Source organism: Misgurnus anguillicaudatus, chromosome 5, assembly GCF_027580225.2.
Source record: "Misgurnus anguillicaudatus chromosome 5, ASM2758022v2, whole genome shotgun sequence".
NCBI classification, from domain to species: domain Eukaryota; kingdom Metazoa; phylum Chordata; class Actinopteri; order Cypriniformes; family Cobitidae; genus Misgurnus; species Misgurnus anguillicaudatus.
Window position 1 is genome coordinate 19388795 of NC_073341.2, and position 22372 is coordinate 19411166.

The following is a 22372-nucleotide window of genomic DNA, read 5'->3' on the forward strand; positions in this document are numbered from 1 at the left end:
GAAAAAAACTCTCTCTCTTGGAAATTCAGGCTAATCTTCAGCTAGCATCAACACAAGGTTTTATATGTTGGTAGTTCATAAACATGTGTGATATAAGTTTTTCTACCTGAATCAATTTGCTTTGGCCCAACAGTTGATTAAGTTGACAGCAAGAAAATTTACTTTTACAAGTAAAAAATATATTTTTGTAAAAAAAACATGCTAACCACAGCAGCATGAGGTCCTGTCCTTCATGGCCAAGGGGAAATTTGAGGGGCTTAAAAACATAATAGTCATAGGACCACAAATGTGTTCCGTTGCCTAGATACAGGGGGTGTCTCACTTTACCCGATGTCTCACTTTACCCCACTCTCCCCTATATATATATATATATATATATATTATATATATATATATATATATATATATATATATATATATATATATATAGACCATTTCAAATGATGTAAACAACACTGGTCCAGAAACACTTCCTGTTACAGTTTGTGATAGTTATTTTTTTATTTTTACATATATCATTATCTTTAAGATGTTTGTTTAACTTAAGTTAATTCAGGTTTATATGTTCTGTTGGTTTATTTTATCCCAACGTTTATCTAGTGTTAAAAAACAGAAACAGGAAGTGCTTCTGGACCAGTGTTGTTTACATCTTTTGAAATGGTCTATATTTATTTTTTCAGCATAAAGGGGCGGTTTCCCGGACATGGATTAGCTTAATCCAGGACTAGGCCTTAGTTTAAATAGGAAATATAACTAGTTTTAACAAACATGACTTACTAAAAACATTACTTGTGTAGGGCCCTATAGACCTCGCTAAGACACGTGACAATCTGGGCGGCAACGTCATCAGAACGCAAAGAATTATGGGTATGTTTGGCCAGTTTACATGGACTGGCATAGCAGGCTAGTGTTCTGGCATGAAAATTACGAAAAATTAGCGTGAAAAACAGAATATAATCCTACAAAATGTAGCAGGCTAAAGAAAACATTGTTCACACCATACCGCCTAAAACTAAATCCTAATACAAAGACGAGATATGTGAGTGAGAGAGAGGGTAGCAAGAAGATTCTCGGTTCGAGCCCCGGCTGGGGCAGGTGGCCTTTCTGTGTGAAGTTTCTGCATGTTCTCCCTGTGTCAGCGTGAGCGTGGGTTTACTCCGGTTTCCTCCCACATGCCAAAAACACGCAAGTTAGGCAAATTGTCCCTCCCCCAACTTTTGTATGAATCAACTTGTCTGAATAAAACTTGTGTATGGATTACCTGGTTCTCGCCATGAATATAGCCGTACATGCTGGAATGGCGTTAAGAAATAAAGGAAGAAGAAGAAGAAGAAGAAGAGGAGGAGAGAGAGAGAGAGAGAGAGAGAGAGAGAGGCACGGTCGCGATCGAACAGGAAACGTAACATACTCCGTAATTTTGGTTATACAGGAGTCAGGACATCATTCAAACTGCAAAGTGTTTACACATATTTGTACACTCAACACAACATTGTGCTTTTGTCAAACTGTAAACTTGTCAAACTGTAACTTAACCAAAAACTCTCTCTCAAATGTATTTTAATTGGTATTATTATTTTATACAGAAATATATTTTTATAATTAAGATGAGAATAAAGTTAGTGTTTTTTAAAATGTTAAGGGAAACAAATATATTGATATGAAATATACCAAATTAATTTAAATTTCGTTCAGATACAATTACCAAACATCTCAGTCTTTTTATTAATTTAATTATTAAACAAGTATACACAATTGTCGTCAATGCACTACAAATACTCTGGTTCTTTGCCTTTATTAATAAAAAATATTTTATCTTGGGTCTCCTTACTGCTGCTATCCATGCCATTCGTCGCCTTTTTGTCACCTCTGAAACATGGCTTGTAGTAATATTTTTCCACGTTTGAAAACGATAAAAGGATTTTCCGTTTTAAAGCTTTATGGCACGTATCATGAGAACGACTATTCCAGTTTATAACACAGCAAGTATAGACGGCATTTTGAACACTGCGTCCTTTCCTCCATGCAAAGAAGTCTGGCGACTGTACGTTCGTGCCGCGGATTCCCAAAATGCTTTGCGTTCACCACTGGGAATACGTCATGATGACGACACACTGGCGATGTCTATAATTTCCGCGATCACGGAATCGCGGACGGAATCGCGGAATTGGCTAATTAACACGGAATCTAGTATAAACGCGGAACTTCGCGGAATTTTACATATTTTGAATAAAATTATGTTTTTGTGTGGGAGACGAACGTATGTCTGTGGGAAATGCAGACCGGGGGAAGTAAATCTGGGCGACACGCCCCCTCCCGTCGTTTCGACCTCCTCCAAAACACTGAAACCATGGCGAAGCGGCTCTCCACGACTCTGCTTTCGTCAGCGAAAAAAATAAGAAATTCGACGCTAAGCACTTAGTTCCGAGCAGGTCTCACATGACTTTTATGTGACCGGAGAACTGTTAGTTTGGAAGTTTAGTCAACACTCTGTTCACGGTGAGCGCAAAGATACATGCACTCTCTCATCCATGTCTGTCTCACTGTACCTCTCTCACATGCACGCGCTCACCCATCTGTCCGAAGTGCGAACACAAATCCTCATGTATTTGTTCAGTTTTATGCATTTCAAGCGAGCTGAGGCAAACTAACTATCCCTCGCATTTAAAATATAATCATCTACATCATGGCGCCGCTCTCTGTCTCTCTTTCGCTCGCACGTGCAAATAGCTGCCCGCTCATGCTGTCCTAAGTCAGATCACCATCCTGTGTATGTTTGTTCAGTTTTATGCATTTCAAGCGAGCTGAGGCAAACTAACTATCCCTCGCATTTAAAATATAATCATCTGCATCATGGCGCCGCTCTCTGTCTCTCTTTCGCTCGTGCAAAGAGCCGCGCGCTCATGCTGTCCTAAGTCAGATCCTGTGTATGTTTGTAGAGTTATATGCATTTCAAGCGATTGTGTATAAAATATGGATCGCGTTCCGCTGGATTGATGTGTTTAAGGCACTTCTGAAGGCACCACTGCGTTGACACCTTGTTGTAGCCTCCTCCTGCAACAACACTAAAAAAAACAATGCATTGAATTGAGTTGTGTGTGCGCGTGCACGCGCGTGTGCATGTGCGTGTGTAAATGCATCTTTTATAGTCATTAAAAGTAATCCTGTTATCCAGTTTTTCCCCCAAATCATTTACATTTTAATCATCAACATTAAAAGGCACACTCTTTTTATGACTAAAATAAAAGTAAAGGGTAAAAAATATAATTGCCAAAAATTAAAACGGATAAAACGGAATTTGCAAAAATTAAAACGGAGAAAACGGAATTTGGGAAAAAATAAAACGGAATTTGGGAAAAAATAAAACGGATTTTATAGGGCCCTACTTGTGTGGATTTTGAGGCAGAACAAAGGGCACTGATGTATTTTAAGGTATGTCAGTTCAAGTTGTTTTCAGTTTGGACAGCTCTTAAAAATGTTTTAGTCTAGGACTAGTCTAATCCCTGTCCGGGAAACCGCCCCAAAATGTCTTTTTTAGGCATCGTCTGTGTTTAGCGTGACCTCTCTTGGCACTAAACACATGTTGACCACTTGAGTACAAAGATTAATTTCTTTAAAATTAGAAATTAGGATTTCATTTTATTTAGGTTTAAGAGATCCTGCAGTTTCCTGCTATTGCTCAAGTAGAAAACTTCACACATCAGCTTATACTTTTATACAGTATTTAATACTACATACACATTTCCTGTATTTTCAGGTTGTATATTAGAGAAATAATTATTATTAAGAAATAATTATATATGATTACTATAACATTTCAAAAACAACAAATCTAATTGTGGCATGGTGGCCTAAGACTTTTACACAGTACGGTATATTTATTTATATATTAATCGTGATTAATCTTTGCCCAGCACTATTTTTTATCAGAAGAATTGTTCATAATTATTGTTATAATTAAATGTTGTTGGAACTTTATATGGTAATTTTCTTTTATTGGGGCATAAAACACACCTGTCCATTTAGCATGAGTTCATAGTTTTGTGATATATTGTGGTTTTTTGTAATGGTCACATGACATGCAGTGTTTTATTTGGATTTTTATTTTATTGTTTTATGATTTAATTGTAATTAATAATTTTTCCTCAACTTACGAACCCCTTGAAATTCCTCTGATAACCCCAATTTGGGAAAACCTAGTTTTTAGATGACATGCTTGTCAAGTACGCAACGCATATTTGAAATGTGACCTCTGCATTTAACCCATCTCAGTGAGTAGTGAACACACACACAGCTGGAGCAGTGGGCAGCTATCCCTACAGTGCCTGGGTAGCAATTAGGGTTAAGGTGCCTTGCTCAAGGGCTCCACAGTGGCGAGCTGTCTGCCTTGAGATTCAAACTGGCAACTCTAGGGTTACAAGCCCGGCTCTCTAACCATAAGCCTGCCATTATGATGCTATTAAAAAGAGGTGTAATGACCTGATTTGTATGTTTGTGATTGAGGTCAAATGGAAAATGGGCGGGCCTTGAAACATGCAGGTCAACCTCACGATCACTGCCATTTCTAAGATATTTTGTCTCCACTTTTTTTTTTACAATGGAAGTCTATGGAGACTTGTCGTCCATCTTTTTAACAGTCTATGGTTGAACAGTCCAGAAACATTTTAGTCTGTTATGTTTATATGATCATGAGCTGGTTAAAGATCTGAACAAAACTTTTACACGAAGTACAAGCAACAGTCATATTTTTGCTATGCAGAAAGTTAATGATTGACAGCCTCAAGATTTTGTCTTCAAAATATCAAGTTTGGGATGACATACGGAAAATAAATCATGAATAATCATCACTAACTAGTTTTCAGAAACATTTACTGCAAACCACACTGTGGCCACATGGTGGTGATGTTTTTCCTAACAGTACAAGTAATGCCTAACCCAACCTGTGGTCGTCCAAATGTCATTTTAAAGCACGGAAAAGTAGCAATATACAGTCCATCCACCCGGTGATACACTTACAGCAGCTCCAATCTTATTTTTAATTAAATCTCTATTGCAGTAACAAAAACCTTTCTGACAAGCCCAGTCTGGTCTATAATAGATACGTCTGCTTGGATCTGGTAAGGTCAAAGCCACAAAAGAAAAAGCTTGGGTAAAGATGAGACTCTCAACAGATGCTATTGATTCTGGTGTAGAGTTACAAACAGTATCAGAGGATCAGAAGTTGCTGGTGCAGTGTACAGTATATAGTGCAAGTGCATTTAAGCACAAAGGATCAGCAAAATATAGCAGCTTCACAGCACTTCTGAATGAATATCACCAAGGTGACCCAGTTAAAGCATGATGTTTTTATCGTATGCAGTTTTGTCTTAAAATTAGCTTTTTTAATAAAGTTAAAATTTTATTTCTTGGTCACAAGGCACCACTTTTGGATGTATTAATCATATAGACACATATATATAGATTGCTGTTGAAGAGCAAGCCTAATTTTTGTACTGTAGCACAAGGCATAAAGACACTCCCCCCAAATGATAACTTATGGAATGGGCTGATCTAACAGACAACTGCTTAATATTAAAGCACATTGAACGTAATGCACAGAGACTCTCGCTTGATTCATGATTTGTTTAGGAGGGGTGTGCGTGTGTGTTTGTGTGTATTCACCTATCATCTGTGCGAAGGCCTGTCTCCCATGTGCCATACTGGCTGTCTGTCTCCTGCACCAGATTGTCTGTGTCTTTATTCTCATCGCGTCCGATTACACTCCGCTTTACCAGTTCCTGTAGGGAGGAAGAAGAAAACATTTAATCTCATTTGATAACCTGAGATGTGATAACTTGAGATGTGACAAAAAACATAAAAGTCCATTTTAGGTGTAAGCTTTCGTTTAGCATCCAACAAGATTTAAAGGTTTAAAACCTGAGCTAATATGCATTTGTTTGTAAAATTCCCTGAACTGAGAGCCAGTGACCACAGCTAGTTATAGTTTCCACAAATTTATTCAGGCCATGTAAATTAGTGATTTCTGTCACAACATTTAATACAAATACACAACTATATATCATTAAGATTCCAGATATGTGATTTTAAGCTGCAATTGACTTATTATGCAATGTAACACAACCACCAGGTGGAGCTGAATACACTCAAGGAACAAATTATTGTCATATCTCAGCCACTCCCTTTGGGTGTGACCAGAGCTGGACTTTAGCCAATCATGGAGTATAGAGATGCAACCTGCCCATGGGAGCATAAACCTTTTCTCGCAGGCGTGTGTCATTGAGAACAGAAAAAGCAGAACAAAACCCATTAGAGCCATTAAACCCTGACCACATTTTAACGAACTGGCCTGAAAACACCAGTCAACTGAAACTGATTTAGAGTCAGCATTAAACCAATGATATGGTTTTGGAAAATGTCTGTTATATGAGGCATGAAATAAGTAATGTGCAAATGACTTGCAAGTAAAGCAGAATCTGTGATAAACTGTTGGTGTGAAAAAATGAATGACTGGAAAAAAATAACGGGAAGATGCTAGCAAAAAGACAGTAAGTTCCAGTGAAAGTACTGGGATGACCTCATAGAAAAATACTGGTTGAACTGGTGTTCATTCAGCCGTGGCACTTTTAATGAGGAGACTACAGAGAGTACAGTGTACCGCACGGAAACAAGAAGTTATCAACTCGTTGATCACATGCAAAACTTAGTTTACAAATGTACATTACTGACTATGCACTATGTGACTGTTGCTCTGTTCAAAAACTTAATAGGATATGTAAAATGCACCGTTTTAACCCAATTTGAAGGCAGTATCACAAGTGTCCTTTGTAGTAAACCAATCCCAGAATTCACTGTAATGCTAAATTGAAGATTATGGCCTGAATTATCACTCTCAGAAAAAAGGTACAAAGGTTGTCACTGGGACAGTAATTTTTCTAAAAAGTCCTAATATGTACATTGTTCAAATTATGTCAAAGATTATGGGGGTCCACTAGCTAAGCCCCCCGGCTAAGCCCCCGTCATTACAGGGTCACTGTGATTTCACAAGTAAGATGTGATCCTGGATATTTTGTTGGTCCTGGATCAGCGTTTTAATCAACGAAACCCCTTTATTTTGTGTATTTGGTATATACAATGTGTTTACGATTATTTTCCACATACGGTAAATTTTTGTAGCTCTTTTGCCGTCTTTCTGAAACGCACCGATTTTGTACAAAACTCATCGATTTGAAAAGCTCTGTGTGCCTGATTGGCCAGCTAATCTGTACGTTGTGATTGCCCTGAATACCTCTGCCGTTAGCCGGAAATGTGACGCTCCTTACCATGTTTGAAAGATTCGCTCACAATGCAATGCTAACAGGAGTTAACTTACAGTCTGTGATTCCGAAGCGGGAGGAATTATGATAATGTCGGTCTTTAGTGCATCACCAATCCCAGGAAGTAAACTGTTGCCTACAATCCGTGTGTTTGTTGTAGTCCAATAAAGGAGATTTACATTGGAGACGATAACTCGCGTCATCGTTTACTTTGGTGTTTGTACCTTTTACATACTGCTAACATGTACTAATACACACTTGCATAACAAAGGAAATGTAAAATCGTGAAACGGATCATAGGTGCTCTTTAAATATAAATCTAACAATCTGTCAATTCCTCCAGAAAACAGTGTGAGGCACACTTGAGAGTTTACATTTATTTCCGACAGAATTTTTTGGGATTAGTATATTGTGAAATTGGGACAAATAATGGACACTATCGCATTGTGGCAGCACACAAAATAATTTTAAATTCATGTAGTATTTTAATTTTAGATAAAAACCAGGGGACCCCCCAATTTATATTTTTGTGCCTTATAGGAGGTCCGGGACCACCCCAGCCCCCCCTGTCAATTTGAAAACTGAATATGTACCATTTAGGTACAGATGTGTACCTTTACCTCTATGTACTGTACCTCTAAGCTACCAATATCCACCTTTTATGTACAAAAGTGCACTTTTTGAAAATGTACAGAGCCAGTGGCAACTTTGTACCTTCTTCTATCTTTTATTATGAGAGTGTGAAAGGATTTTTTCATTCAGCTCTGAAAATAATAACCTCTTGAAATATGAATAGTTCAGTGTTCGATTAAAAACAATCTATTTTACAAAATAGTTGTGTGTGCTATTTACATTTCTGCATACTGGAGTACAACATGGCTAGCTTAGCAACATGCTAACAATAAACTTAACTGTAAATCAAGTCTGCCATGCTAAGCACTATTTGTGTGGAGCAGCGAGATGCTGTCTATGCAGAGCGGTCCAAATCTGTCAATAATGACCATGATGTTATCTTTATAAGCAGCTTACTTAGGCAGCAAGTCAGTTTTGAAACAAAGCGTGTCTGTTTGAAGAAATAGTTCATTCAAATATGAAAATTGTTGTTTACTCACCCTCATGCCATCATATATGACTTCCTTTTTTCGGTTATACACAAAAATTCTTATCTAGAAGTCAACATGGTAAAGGGCCGAAAAGCACATACATACAACACTGAAGTAATCTAAATGAATCTAGTGGGACTAAAAGCAATGATACAATGTTTGTATTCCAAATTTCTTCCTACACCCTTAACTATTAGGGGGGACAGCAATTTGTAGTGGTGTCCGAAATTATAGTGGACATTATCGAGTGCACTTATTCAATCCCATGATGCATCGCAACCAATGTACACTCGATGGCAAGCCTCTACTCCTTCACTGTGAAGCATGTGTTTAAGGAGCGGTGAATCGAGGAATCAATTTTAACTTGAGCTTTTGTTATATATATATATATATATATATATATGAGGTCATGGTATTTGAACAAACATCCTGTAAGTTTCAGAACTGGAAACGTCCTTGTTATTGTTACGGTCAACTGTTATGAACACCAAGCCCAGAAAAACCCAAGGTTCTGGAATGTCCCTATCTGTGACGTAGTCAATCATTTAAACACCGCCTCCACTTAATGTCTACTTCAGAAGCTCCGCCCACTGGATCGCACAAACTGGAAAGTCCATCCAACAAACAGGTTGTTGAAGACTGCAAAAGCAAAAGTTGTTGTGAAAGCAAAAACACAGTCACTGCATAACCTTCCCTTGCAATCTGATATTAGGAATGCGTGGTTGAAGTTTATTTTTAAGAGACTGCAATTAAAAAGCAATGCTATTCCTTCAAATTGGATTCGGAAAGAAAGTTACTCGAGCCAGCCTCAAAAGCAGGGTACAAAACAGCCTATTACTTTTTGCTTTTAATGGTTAAGAATGTAAAAAAACACGCAACCGTCATAAGCAGACCTCAGACAACAGTATAAATGACAGATTTACCACCGCTTTAAAGGGGTGGTTCAATGGTATTTCATGCATTCTGACTTATTAACACAGTTATAGAGTTGTTTCCTCGTGCTAAACGTAGGTAAAGTGTCAAAAAAGCAGTTGGGTGTGTTACAGAGTATTTCTGTGCCGAATGCACTTCGGCAGGGTTCGTACAAGTTTTGGAAAGTTTTTTCCAGTTACGGGTCCAGCTGACATTTTAGGGGTTTTCTATAAGCATCACTTATTTTTATGGGCACTTCCCCCGGAAAACCCCGCATGCCCGTCAATCAGTGGGAGATGCTAGAACTTACAAACATCACATCACGCGACACAGCTTTGTTTATTTCAAAACTCAACAATGGCACAAAATAAGAAGTGTGTTTTTGGATGTAAGGAGAAGAAAGTCAGCCGTATGGAAACAATGGATATAGTTTATTATCCGGGGTAGCAGCGGAGTTTTGCGTGTGTGTTTGTTTAACGCTGGATTTCATTGAAAAGTCCCAACCGGGTCATGAGTTGCATGCTGTAAGTAAGACTTCTGCCTTATGTTGGAATTAGGCACGTGCATATTATATAAATGAGAGGAACATGTAGTGAATCATAAGTTAAACAGTGTTTTATAGTGTTGCATGACTCGTACTCGCTCCTCCCGCGGTAGTAACTCCTCCTTCTTCATATTTTCGTCCGTTATCGGAAAGAATCGGTAAAGCTAATCTTTCTTTTATAGATCTGATTAAACTAAAGACTCTTCGGAGATATAAGGGATGTAATACTACTCTATAGGTACTCCAGATTAACATCAGAAATGCAGTGTGTGTTATGTGAGCTATAAATGAACTCCAGCGTATTGACACAAGATGGCGTCTGCGGTGCTTCCCCCAATGTCTGAATTCACTCACTGGTTTTTATTCACTTATTCCAGTGGACTACATTTGCAAACTAATGTAGGGAATAGGGGTCTGTGTTAGACACAGAGAAACTATTAATATAAGCGGATGATACGTCATGTATTAATGGCAACATAATGTCAAATATGGCGGCACGTTGATAACAGAGATTCCCATTTGTTCTGGTGTCGATTATCTAAATGCAACACACATATACTAGATTAATGTGCTTTCTGGAGCTTCACCATGTTGACCCCTATGAGAAGATAACATAAAAGCATTTTAATATAAAATGTTTGTGTCATATAGGCCTACATCACGGATGGCATGGGGGTGAGTAAATATTTTCATATTTAGTAGGTGAACTATTTTTCTAAAATGATGAGCTTTAACCTGAGCATTAAGATAATGACAGTGTTTGTTTGTTGGTGGGTGTGAGGAAAGTGTGTGTAGAGGTTGTTTGCATTAGACAACACAACACAGGATGTCATTCATCAGCTCTGCCTTTCCTGTCAGGAAAAGTAACAGGCAACAGAAAACAGTGAAACACAATCTATACATATCTGACACATCTACTTAAACTGACAGTCACACACTCACAATTACTCTATAACAGGTAATGAAATACTGACTTATCGTCCAGACAAATTAATTGAATCAGTATTATAAATGGATACACAATTACAGTTTTCCATTTCAACAATTCTGTGTTTATCTCATTTGCCATATTAAATTGCATTAAGTACATATCGACAAGGATATAACCATGCATTAGGGATTTTGATAATGTTGCAATCATTTAAGCATTGATACACTATTTTATAGGCCATCATTTGGGACTGAACCAGCTAATATTATTTGCCTTGACAAAAGGGCAGGATTGCTGTTTATTTCTGACTGTCTTGGATTTCCATGCCGTATACACCTCCTTTGCTTTAGGGGTCCAATTCTTTTGCATGTGATGATTGCATGAGTTGTTACCAACATCTGGTGTAATCTCACGTCTATAGCACCTTTAGGAATAAATTTACTAAAAAAAGGTGACGGGTTCAATACTTTTGATACTCTGAATGTTAGGAGGAAGTTTTAACGCAGTACTGTGCGGACCTGCTCGCTATGTAGATATCACTCCTGCTACCGGCCATTAAAAAAAGACCACTTGTTATAAGCACAAACTGGAGTAGACAAAGAAACAGCAATGGAGTCTGTGTGTGAAAGATATCGGTGTGGCACACAGGTCAAAAACTAAGGAGCACAATGGCTCAGACAGCTTTAAAATAATGACTGCTAGACTAAATTATTGGAACAACGACACAACTAAAGTAACTAAATATAAGTCACCACTATCAATTAATACATTCAATAAGATGACAGGACGCTGAAGTAGACTGCATAAAACGGTACCATAGATTTGCCAAAAACAATGGATATTTTTGAAGGACAAAAGTATTAAGATCAACCAATAAATACGTTTTAAGATTTCCCTTTTATCTTTGTCCAAAGTTAGGGGGTGTGCACACAGAAGCTTTTAAACGCGGCTGAAAACGCCTGGAGGACGCCGAATGCCAGCTGAGCGCTTTGGTTGCTATGATACTTGTTTTTTGTTTTTCTCTCCCTGTCTCGTCCTCGACCCCGAGGACAACGGGACAAACAGACCCAGTTCCGGTAGATGTGAAAGTCAGCACACCTCTGATCTACTGGTCGTCCTTCAACGTGATGCCCAGCTGATGCCTGACCAACGATCACCGGCAGAACCCGCTTAATCTCCTTATCCGTTTATATGTGTGTAAATACATATATATCTCCCAAGGGTTTTTCCCTCCTAGGACTTTTTTTTATTTCCTCGGCTAAACAGCCCGGGGTTTTTTTATCCTAGGGGTTTTTTACCCCGGGGAAGCAGCCTTCTTGGGCTTAACTTAGCTTCCTCTTCTAGACGTTACATTAGTAATACGCTCGCTTATAATGTTCGAGTCATAGCCGCAGCAAATTTGACTGCTTATGCTATCGTGTATTATGTTGTGCTATCTGTCGTTTTCTGTGCTTTTACTGCTTCTATTAGTGTAAAGCTGCTTTGAAACAATTAAGTATTGTGAAAAGCGCTATATAAATAAAATTGAATTGAATTTTATTGATACTTCCACTTTGTTGTACGATGCACCGGTTGGTTGTTGTGATATTTGTCCCGCCCCTCCTCCACTGTGATTGGAGAACTGATATTGACAAGCTGAGCTTTTCATCAAAAGTGTAATATTTTTTAACTCTCGGCGCTCAGCGTGAAGTTTCGGAAAAAACGCCGAGCGCAGGCTTTCAATGCAGAACAAATGCTAGCTGCTAGCTTTTTTGAAAAATGCCGTGTTTCCATTAGAAACAATTGAAGACATACGCCCGCCGCGGGTGTAAAAGCTTTGGTGTGCACGCCCCCTTAAAGAACAGCAGGTTTTAAATGTGAATTAATTCAAAACACGAGATTAAATTATGCTGTTGATGTTAGGCGCTTGACCAGGAAAGCCGAGAGGAATGCCACAAACAGCTGGTGCCTTAATAACCTAAAGCTTCAGCACAAACTCATTTGCATCAGCTATGAGTGCAAACATTGCATCAGCAGAGTATTTGTGTGAAGTTTTGCAAATCTTTGCATATATCCTTTCTTAAAATGTCATCAAATGGGTGTGGTTGGCTAAAAGTGCATTAGGTTTTGGTTACGTAGACAATTCAGGTTTATGTCAGGTTAAAGTCTTATAAACGAAGCTTGATATTAACAGCGAAGCATTTCACAGGAGGACACACCTTGAAAGGCCTGGTTGGCTAGTCCATGGAGAGCAAATTTTGTTCGGTTCCTGCCAAAGACACACACACACACACACACACACACACACACACACACACACACACACACACACACACACACACTTATAGGTGAGGTAACATTAGTTATAGTTGCTAGAGGGCCACATTGACAATGTAAGGGTGTAGGCCGCAGAAATAACACTATTTTATTTAAAGGGCAATACTGTGGATAAGAACACTCTTATCTAAAGCATTCAGTGTGGGAATAACACACACACACACACAGCATATGTGTGTGTGTAAGAGAGAGAGAGAGTTTCTCGCCATGAACAGGAAGAGTGCGTCAGGGGAAGCGAAGGAACAATAAACGGATGGAAAGAAAGGATGAGAAGAAGGGTAGTCATGACTTTAACACAACTGATGTTGGCTTGTGACCGCAAACAAAAGTTGGTGTTTGTGCATGTTTCATCTCCACAACTTCAAATCTACTACTATAAGTGTCAATGTAATACTCTATGCTAGTAAATATCGATCTTTTTTCATTACCACACGTACGTTTTTAGTAGTGTGTGCGCATACATACATTTTCATCTTGCATTCTCACCACATTCCACCAAAGGCGTGGCTACATACTCCTTAGGGAACATCAAACATTAACAACTGACTGCTTGCGTTATGATGGAGCCGAGTAGGACGCCTTAAATATAAAAGACTGAAAGCTTATCAAATTTGAGACAACCAGGCCTATCTCTACATGTCTACACATCACAGAGTCAGCTTTGTAGGATACCATAGTTACAGCTCAGAATCTGTTGTAAAGATTGAAACTCAGGCTGATGCAAAGTCATGTTGTACTAAAAAGTCCAGAACCAGCGATGAACATTAGATGTTTTATGGATTTGATCTTGACTTCGATTGACCATTCATGCTTTTACAGACAGTGATGGTAAATAAGGTTTGTTGCAGAAGTAGTTTGCTTCATGAATCACCTAAATAAGTAACATATATTATTGCTATTCTTTATCAAAAAACACTAAATGCATACAATCTTACAGCATTTACCTACAATTGAAGATGATCAATACAGATTTAATCATAATCTCTTATCAATTTGAACTTTTAACTGATATGCCTCTAAAGCCTGATTTATACTTCTGCATCAGACCTACACCGTACCCTCTACGCCCTAGACTATGCGTCACATAAACTATTCACATAAACAGCAACTTTTGTAACAGCCGGAGTTGTTAAATATCTCTCCTTAGCTTGGTCAATCTTTTTTCACTGACGCAAGCGAAAAGCGTATAAGAAAATGCAATGATATATAGCAGTTTTTTTACAGCAGACCAATCACAGCACTGGTGGTCTGCGTAAAAATAAAGCAATATATATATATATTAAATGTAAATATCAAATCAATTACATGACTTAATTAATTTTGTGTAAACACAGATTGGTGGTTCTAAAACTCTTTTGAAAAGACTCTTTAGGGGCGGTTCACATTTCGCGTCTAAATCCGCGCGGAAAACGCTACTGTCTTTTCGTTCTTGTCACATGACTTGCGGTGCGCTTGCAGCATTCTAGAAAGTTAAAATCTTTTTAACTTGATGCAGTGCGGACACGGCTGGAAAAAACAAGCATGTCCTACAGCAGGGCTATTCAATTAGTTTGTCGTGGGGGCCAGTTCATGAAAAGCATCACAAATGAGGGGCCGGAGATATAAATGTTCCTACATTTAAACATACTAATGTTATATTTTGAGAACGATGACTCGCATAATATTTGAGCATTTCGTTTGCTTTGAATTTTAGAGCGCTTTTCTAAGCGGATTTAAAAGAGGAGCTACATTTTATGGCGTAATAGCACTTTTGGGAGTACTTCGACTCGGCGCAGTAACACCCTCCCTCTCCCATTATGAGAGGGAGAAGGGGAGCGGACTTTTCAGGCGAGTCGAAGTACTCCCAAAAGTGCTATTACGCCATAAAATATAGTTCCTCTTTTAAATCTGCTTAGAAAACCGCTACGTTTTATTTTGTACCACCAAACTTGCTCGTATAACTACTCGTCTTAAATAGGAAAAACGTTGATGTGTTTGGTCACTTCTAACTTTACCTCTAAATGGTACCATTGAATGAATGGGGCTAAGCTAAATGCTATCGAAGCGTCGCAGCGCGCTCCAGTGCTTACGTGCACGCACATAGATGATAGAGGGATGTATCAACAATTCTTAGTTAAGGTAATAACATATTTTAATATTGAAAATGAGTAGACTATTCCTTTAACTCACCACTGTCAGCTATTGCATCTTGAGACGCGGGCGCGAGCGGGGGAGGCGATCGCGTTGAACCTGTGGACCAAGTGCGAATATAAACACATGACACAGCTGCTCGCACCAGTCACGTGACTCGCGCTCTGCAGCTCATGCTGTATGAAACAGACGCACGCGCATCAACTCGGAACTGTAGGGCCCGTTGTCTAACTTACTAAATTTATTCTAGAGATGTCTTTTTACAGACAATATAAAGGGCCGGATCAAATTACCTGGGGGGCCGGGTTTGGCTCACGGGACGCCAATTGAATAGCCCTGTCCTACAGTGTGCGCGTCGCGACTGTGTCACTTCCATTGTAGCGAACATGAGCGCACATACTGCGTGCCTACATTTGAAATAACAAACTTGAGCGTGCAAAAGCGTGAAATTTGAATCGCCCCTTAAAGAGCACCTATTTCATTGCTAAAAACAATGTTTTTTGTGTATTTGGTGTAATACAATGTGTTTGCATGGTTTATGGTTAAAAACACATTTTTTTCCACATACCAAATATTTTTGTAGCTCTTTTCCTGAAACACACAGATTTGAAAAGTGCTGTGTCCCTGATTGGCCAGCTAATCTGTATGTTGTGATTGGCCTGCATAGCTCTGACGTCAGCCAGAAATGTGACGCTCCTTACCATTTTTTGAAAGATTCGCGCACCATGCAATGCTAACAGGAGTTAACTTACAGGCTGAGTCCAAGCGGGAGGAATTATGATAATGTCGGTCTTCTCAACATCACTAATCCCAGGAAGTAAACTGTTGCCTACAATCCGTGTGTTTGTTGTAGTCCAAAAAAAGAAATTAATGTTGGAGACGATAACTAGCGTCATTATTTACTTTGGGGTTTGCACCTTTTGAATATCATTAACATGTACTAATACACACTTACACACCAAAGAAAATTTAAAATCGCAAATCGGACCATAGGTGCTCTTTATACCTTGAAATCGGTAACCGGTCCATGCCTAATTGCAGGTCATGCAGTTTTGTTCGCCGGAGCTTCTGTCCACAAAGATTATAATATCTGATGTGTTGTCTATCTATACACTGACATTTAGGCATGTGACGCACACAATTCTAAACCTGTAATCCCAAGGGCAAGTTTCTATACCAGTTAGGAATACATGTTAAAGCTTGCTCATGTATGCTAATATATAATACGGTTAAAGGGGAGATGAAGCAGTGTGCCTTTGTGTTTCACCATGAGAGTGCCAACAGCCGAAGGACACAGGAAACGACGCGTTATGGACAGTTAATTCTGTTACTATTATTATATACCCATTTTAGATCGCTTCCTGTGACAAAGAAACATTGGACAAATCTATAGGACAGTTCTTACACTCTAAAAACAAACGGTGCTATATAGCACCAAAAGTGGTTCTTTGCTCGTAATCATAGAAGAACCATTTTTAGTGCCATATAGCACCTGTGAAGCACCTGTGAAGAACCGCATAGTGCTGTGTAGAACCATATGTGGTGTGTGTGTGTACTTTGGTTCACTATTTTTGACACATACAGTGAGTGAGTGACGGAGGAGAGGCCTATGATTGACAGAGCTGAATGAATGATTATTATTAGATGTGACGTGACTAAAATTTAGCTATCAGTGGGAATACAACAGAGTTAGAAACCTGCCCACCAGCATTCCCTTCTTTCACGCCATATCACTGTCTCAAACAAACAGCTTTTAAGATTACTTACTGTTGTTTTGATAGGCACACATAGGACAACACCCCTTGCCCTTGGCCTGCACACGCCTAAACATCAAGAATGAGCTTTAAAATATACGTGGACGAATACCTCCACAGAAAAAACTAAAGGAGTTTTTGGTACGACGTTTCTAAGGTACCCATTCAGTTTCGCAGAATGCACTTCTAAGCTCACTGAGAATCCAACATAGTAGCTTCTCTACTAACACTGTTGAAGGTCAGATCACCAGCAAACAAAAAATACATAAAGATGCAAAGACCACAAGTCTATAAAACCTTACGGCTGCTGGAACTTTGGACTTAGGGTGCACTCACACTATTCAAACCAAACCGCGCCCTGGCCGGCTTGCTGAGGTGGGCTGGAGCACGGTTCACTTGGGCTTAGGTGCAGTGTGATCACTAATCGCACCAGAGCGCGTTGCAAAAGGAGAGACGTCAATTGCGCGACCACTCACCTTCACCTGCCTTATTAAAAACCTTATGATGCACGCAGCAGGGTTACGTGAATGTCCGAGCTGCACACGCGTCAGATCATCTAAGCAACATTATGGCATGTGAGAGGGCTGTGTGTCATTGTGCACCAAACGACTTTGAATAAAAAACACAGACTTAACATTACGATGGGTTCCAGTGTTAAAGGAATATTCCATTTTCTTAAAAGAAAAATCCAGATAATTTACTCACCACCATGTCATCCAAAATGTTGATGTCTTTCTTTGTTCAGTCGAGAAGAAATTATGTTTTTTGAGGAAAACATTGCAGGATTTTTCTCATTTTAATGGACTTTAAAAGAGCCCAACATTTAATACTTAACACTTAACAGTTTTTTTCAACAGAGTTTCAAAGGACTATAAACTATCCCAAACGAGGCATAAGGGTCTTATCTAACGAAACGATTGTCATTTTTGACAAGAAAAATAAAAAATATGCTCTTTTAAACCACAACTTTTCGTCTAGGTCCGGCCCAGCGCGACCTAAGGTAAATGCGTGGTGACGTAGGGAGGTCACGTGTTACATATATGAAACGCACGTTTGTGGACCATTTTAAGCAATAAACTGACACAAAGACATTAATTAGTATCAGTTGGCATACAACAACGTAGGAACGGTCCACTTCCAACACACTTGTAAACACTGGGGCGGAGTTTCGTGTTCGTCCTCTGTGACCTCTTAACGTCATGACGTATTGCGTGGGGTCATGCTGGCGCATCACGACCGGATCTAGACGAGCAGTTGTGGTCCAAAAGTGTATATTTTTTATTTTTCTTGTCAAAAATCAAAAATAATCGTTTCGCTAGATAAGACCCTTATGCCTCATTTGGGATCGTTTATAGTCCTTTGAAACTCCGTTGAAAAAAACTGTTAAGTGTTGAGCCAAGTATTAAATGTTGGGCTCTATCAAAGTCCATTTAAAATGAGAAAAATCCTGCAATGCTCTCCTCAAAAAACACAATTTCCTCTCGACCGAACATACAAAGACATCAACATTTTGGATGACATGGTGGTTGAGTAAATTATCTGGATTTTTCTTTTAAGAAAATGGAATATTCCTTTAAGAGAGCACTAAAAAAGCGTGCGTTAAAAAGCGCACCCGGGCTTAGATTGTAAAAGTACAGTGTGAGTGCGTGCTTCTGGGGGAGTAGGGAGGGGGGACAATCGCGTTGGGGCATGGTTTGGTTTGGACAGTATAAGTGATTTTTGAAAAACACTTTGGAAAAGGCAGTCGGGCCGACTACCAAAACATACTTGTAGCCAATCAGCAGTAAGGGGCGTGTCTAATAACTGACATCGTTGCCTGGGTTGCGTATTGAGGTAGGGGCGTGTTTGTTTAGGTGATTTCAAATGTCAACATTGGCTTTCAGAGATCATGCACCCCGCCTTTAAGACTGTCTTTGTTACTAAGATTATTTTGTCTGGATTGTCTATCTGTTCTAAAGATACTTTAAACAAAAAGTTAGTTAAATTGCAGGTATTGGCTAGTTTCTGAGCCTGGTCTGGCTGGTGGACTTTGTTGATTTTAAAAGGGTTCAGGGCACAGCTAATCAGCCAACCAGGTAAGAGCGTACTCACACTTTTTAAACTAAACTGCGCCCCCAAAACCTGGTTTGTTTGACTAGTATGATTGCTTTGTACAGTGCCTGGGTTCAGTTTGGTTAATCGCAGCCTGACGCGTTTGCAGAGGTGGCCTCGGAAAGCAGTGTGAGTGCAAATCATGCATGGTGACAGGGTTGTTTGTCATTGCGTCTCAAACAATAAAAAATAGCAGCCACAAACATAACATTACAATGGGCTCCAGTGTTGAGAGAGTGCATCACTTCCCATTTCTTTAAAAAAATCGCATCCTAGTGACGAAAGCATGCTCGGGCACAGATGGATAGAAGTACAGTGTAAATGCAAGCCTGTTTGGGAGTGTGGCAGGGGGACAATCACATACGAGCACTGTTTGGTCCGGTTAAAGGTGGGGTGCGTGATTTGTGAGTCGGGCCGAGTACCAAAACACACTTGTAGCCAATCAGCAGTAAGGGGCGTGTCTACTAACTGACACCGTTGCCTGGGTTGCATATGTGTGGGGCGGGTCTATGAAAAGAAGGTCCAGATTCTATTGAGGTAGGGGCGTGTTTGTTTAGGTGATTTCAAATATCAACATTGGCTTTCAACTATCATGCACCCCGCCTTTAAGTATAATATGAGTGCGCCCTAAATAAAAAAATCAGCTTGGCCAGACTGAGAGACCACCTTAATCCAACAAATGTTGGCAAACAGTCAAAAAGGTCTTGACTATATGTTTTTCAGCAGTGAACACTAGCAAACCAAACAAAATTAACAAGGGTAAGAACAGTTTGTCTATTTTTTTCTAATTTTCTCCCCCCTTGTGCAGTTTATTTTTAAAGGGATGCAACTTACAGACGCAACTTCTACGAAAGGGTTTTGCATGCTGACAGTTATAGCTGTCAGTACACTAAAACCTGTATAACGCCTCTACTCTTAAACCCTGTCTGAGAAGTTGTGTCTCTAAATTCAACCTCTTTAAAGCATCTACAGCTAAAGTCTTTCTTTTATAACTCTGCTTTTGCTGGCATAATGCATAATTCATAATATACATTTGTACTTGCTTTGGCCACAATGTCTCATGTTATTTTTTGAAGCATTGCGTTTCTAAGACAGCATGCCAAGTTAAATATACCAGTACATGCACTACTATGTATTTGTGGTCTGCGATGTGGCCGTTCATGAGATGATGATGTTAGTGTATGGAGAGATTGTGTATAGTTTCTCTTACAGAGGACGGCGTGCTCGGTGAAGCCAACGAGGTTGTTCGTCTCCGCACGGAGAAGCGCTGTTGGCTGCGCAGGCTGAATCTGCGAAAGGATTCTCGACTGCGATTGGCAAGGCTGCGCAGGGAAGCGGCCCTTTTAAAGTCACCTCCTTCCTCTTCACCACCTCGACCAGTTCTTCTCTCCACGCTGTTGGACACCATGCTGACGGCGCCTTGGAAAGAACGACGTACGTTTCCCATCCAGCCCGACACGTGAGAGTGGGCCACCGTCAACTTGTCACCCAGATACTCCATCCCTAGGAGCGAGTAATCTTTGTGTATGCTCTTATGAAGTTTTTTCAATAGGGTCAGTTTAGCTGGAGACGCCCAGTGACATCCAAAACAAATCCCTCACATAGAGACGAGTCTCGAAGTTTAAATTCCACTTTTGAGGAAGTTAAAAGCACATCTGCGTTTAAACTCCATGCTTGTGTACCACTAAGCAGAGCAGTCATTGCCTATTTAAAGAAAGTTTATGGCATAGAGGACCTTCACGTTAGCTCTGTCCAGGGACTAAATCGTCATTCTGGTACGCTGTGTTTTCAGAGCAAAGGCAGGACAGATGTTTCTGCACTGCAGCAAGAGGCGAAGCACCATCTGACGTTCAACTCTCCACCATGCTTAGTATGAATCTACAGTAGCTCAAGTAGTGTACCTAAATTTAACATCAACAAAGATGTATAGTATGCATGATCTCAGGGATTAAGCAGCACAATGAAATTGCATGGGGCTTTCCTATCAGGCTCACATACGTCATTATTCAACAATTTTCCAAGATATCACAGAAAGAGCGGAAATACACGACACCGGGTTTTCCAATAGGTCATAGTGCTATCCACAGCAGTCATGCCTCAACGGCAAAACAACAGCAAGTTATTGCAATTATGTAACCACAGAACCACCAGCAATCACATCCCAAAACAGCGCAATGTCATAAAAGCACCATTCACCTTAACAATTGCATTTCCCAAATCATGTTCCTCTGTATTTACGTCTGATACGAAAAGCTAAGCATATCGGCATCTTGCACTTGCCTCAATGAACGACCAGCAATCTAATTTACATTTCATAGAGAAATAACTCCTAGCTGCTGTCAGCTGCGTCAGTCCTAAACTGGAAGTGAACTCCTACATAAATATTCGTCCAGGGGTCTTTGAGTGGATCTGTCAGCAGAGTCGTATATATTCAAACAAACGCTAGACAACCCATGAATCAGAGCTGTCACAAACACGCGCACACTTTCCCAGTCGCGTCTCAGAACTGCAGATCACACGTCCGAAAACCTTTGACGCACAGATTGAAAACGCCGTCCACCTGTCAGTTCATGAAGCATCTACAACCTCAGGCGTAAGGTCAGACACCTTGCTTCGCTTTAAGAACATGCAGTACACAGGGGTCCAGGTCGAAAGTCTGTACACGTAAAGTTATTGAAGCAGAAAGTATCCAGTTGGTTTCGCGGATGTCCGAACACTATTTTGAGGTTGTCTCTTCCTTTGGTTCCATTGTTCCCTAATATACGTTCCTGCAGGTACTGGCAGGTAGAACAGAAATGCGTCAGCTTTCCTTGCTGCTGTTCCCCTGTGCTACAGGACTTGTGCTCAAGGAGAAAACCGAGGGAGGAGAAAAACGAAAGCAAAGGGAGAGTGAGATGGGAGGGGTGAGGGAAGCCAGTGATATGAGCGAGTGAGAGAGAGCAAGAGAGAGAGACAGAGAGAAAGATATATGCACTGCAGTGTTCAGCTTACAGATGAAAGAAAAGAGAGAGGGGGGTGCATTTGTTATGCAATACTGTCAGCAGCTCATTTGCTGAGTGAAAAAAAGAGTGTTTGATTAAAGGAAACAAAAAAGATGGCAGAAAGAAATACTCAATAGAAACAAATAAATACTAGGAAAAATACATGTGTATATTACAGAGAGCCGCTCTGGCATTAAACAGACGAAGAGACAGGAGCACATGGTACTATGACTGAGTTTGCTTTGCAAATTGACACCCCTGTCATGCAAACATCACTAAAGACTAACCAAACCTTGCTGT

General features: G+C 39.8%; 1 protein-coding gene across 2 annotated transcripts in view; it reads right to left on the bottom strand.

Annotated features, from left to right (window-relative positions):
• The window catches only part of LOC129413541 (uncharacterized), a 55777-nt gene that overhangs the window by 8661 nt on the left and 24744 nt on the right, over positions 1-22372 (bottom strand). For both annotated transcript variants that reach the window (XM_055167241.2, XM_055167240.2), the window contains exon 7: positions 5659-5774. In XM_055167241.2, the coding sequence (XP_055023216.2) occupies positions 5659-5774 (116 nt within the window). The remainder of the gene's footprint in view (positions 1-5658; positions 5775-22372) is intronic.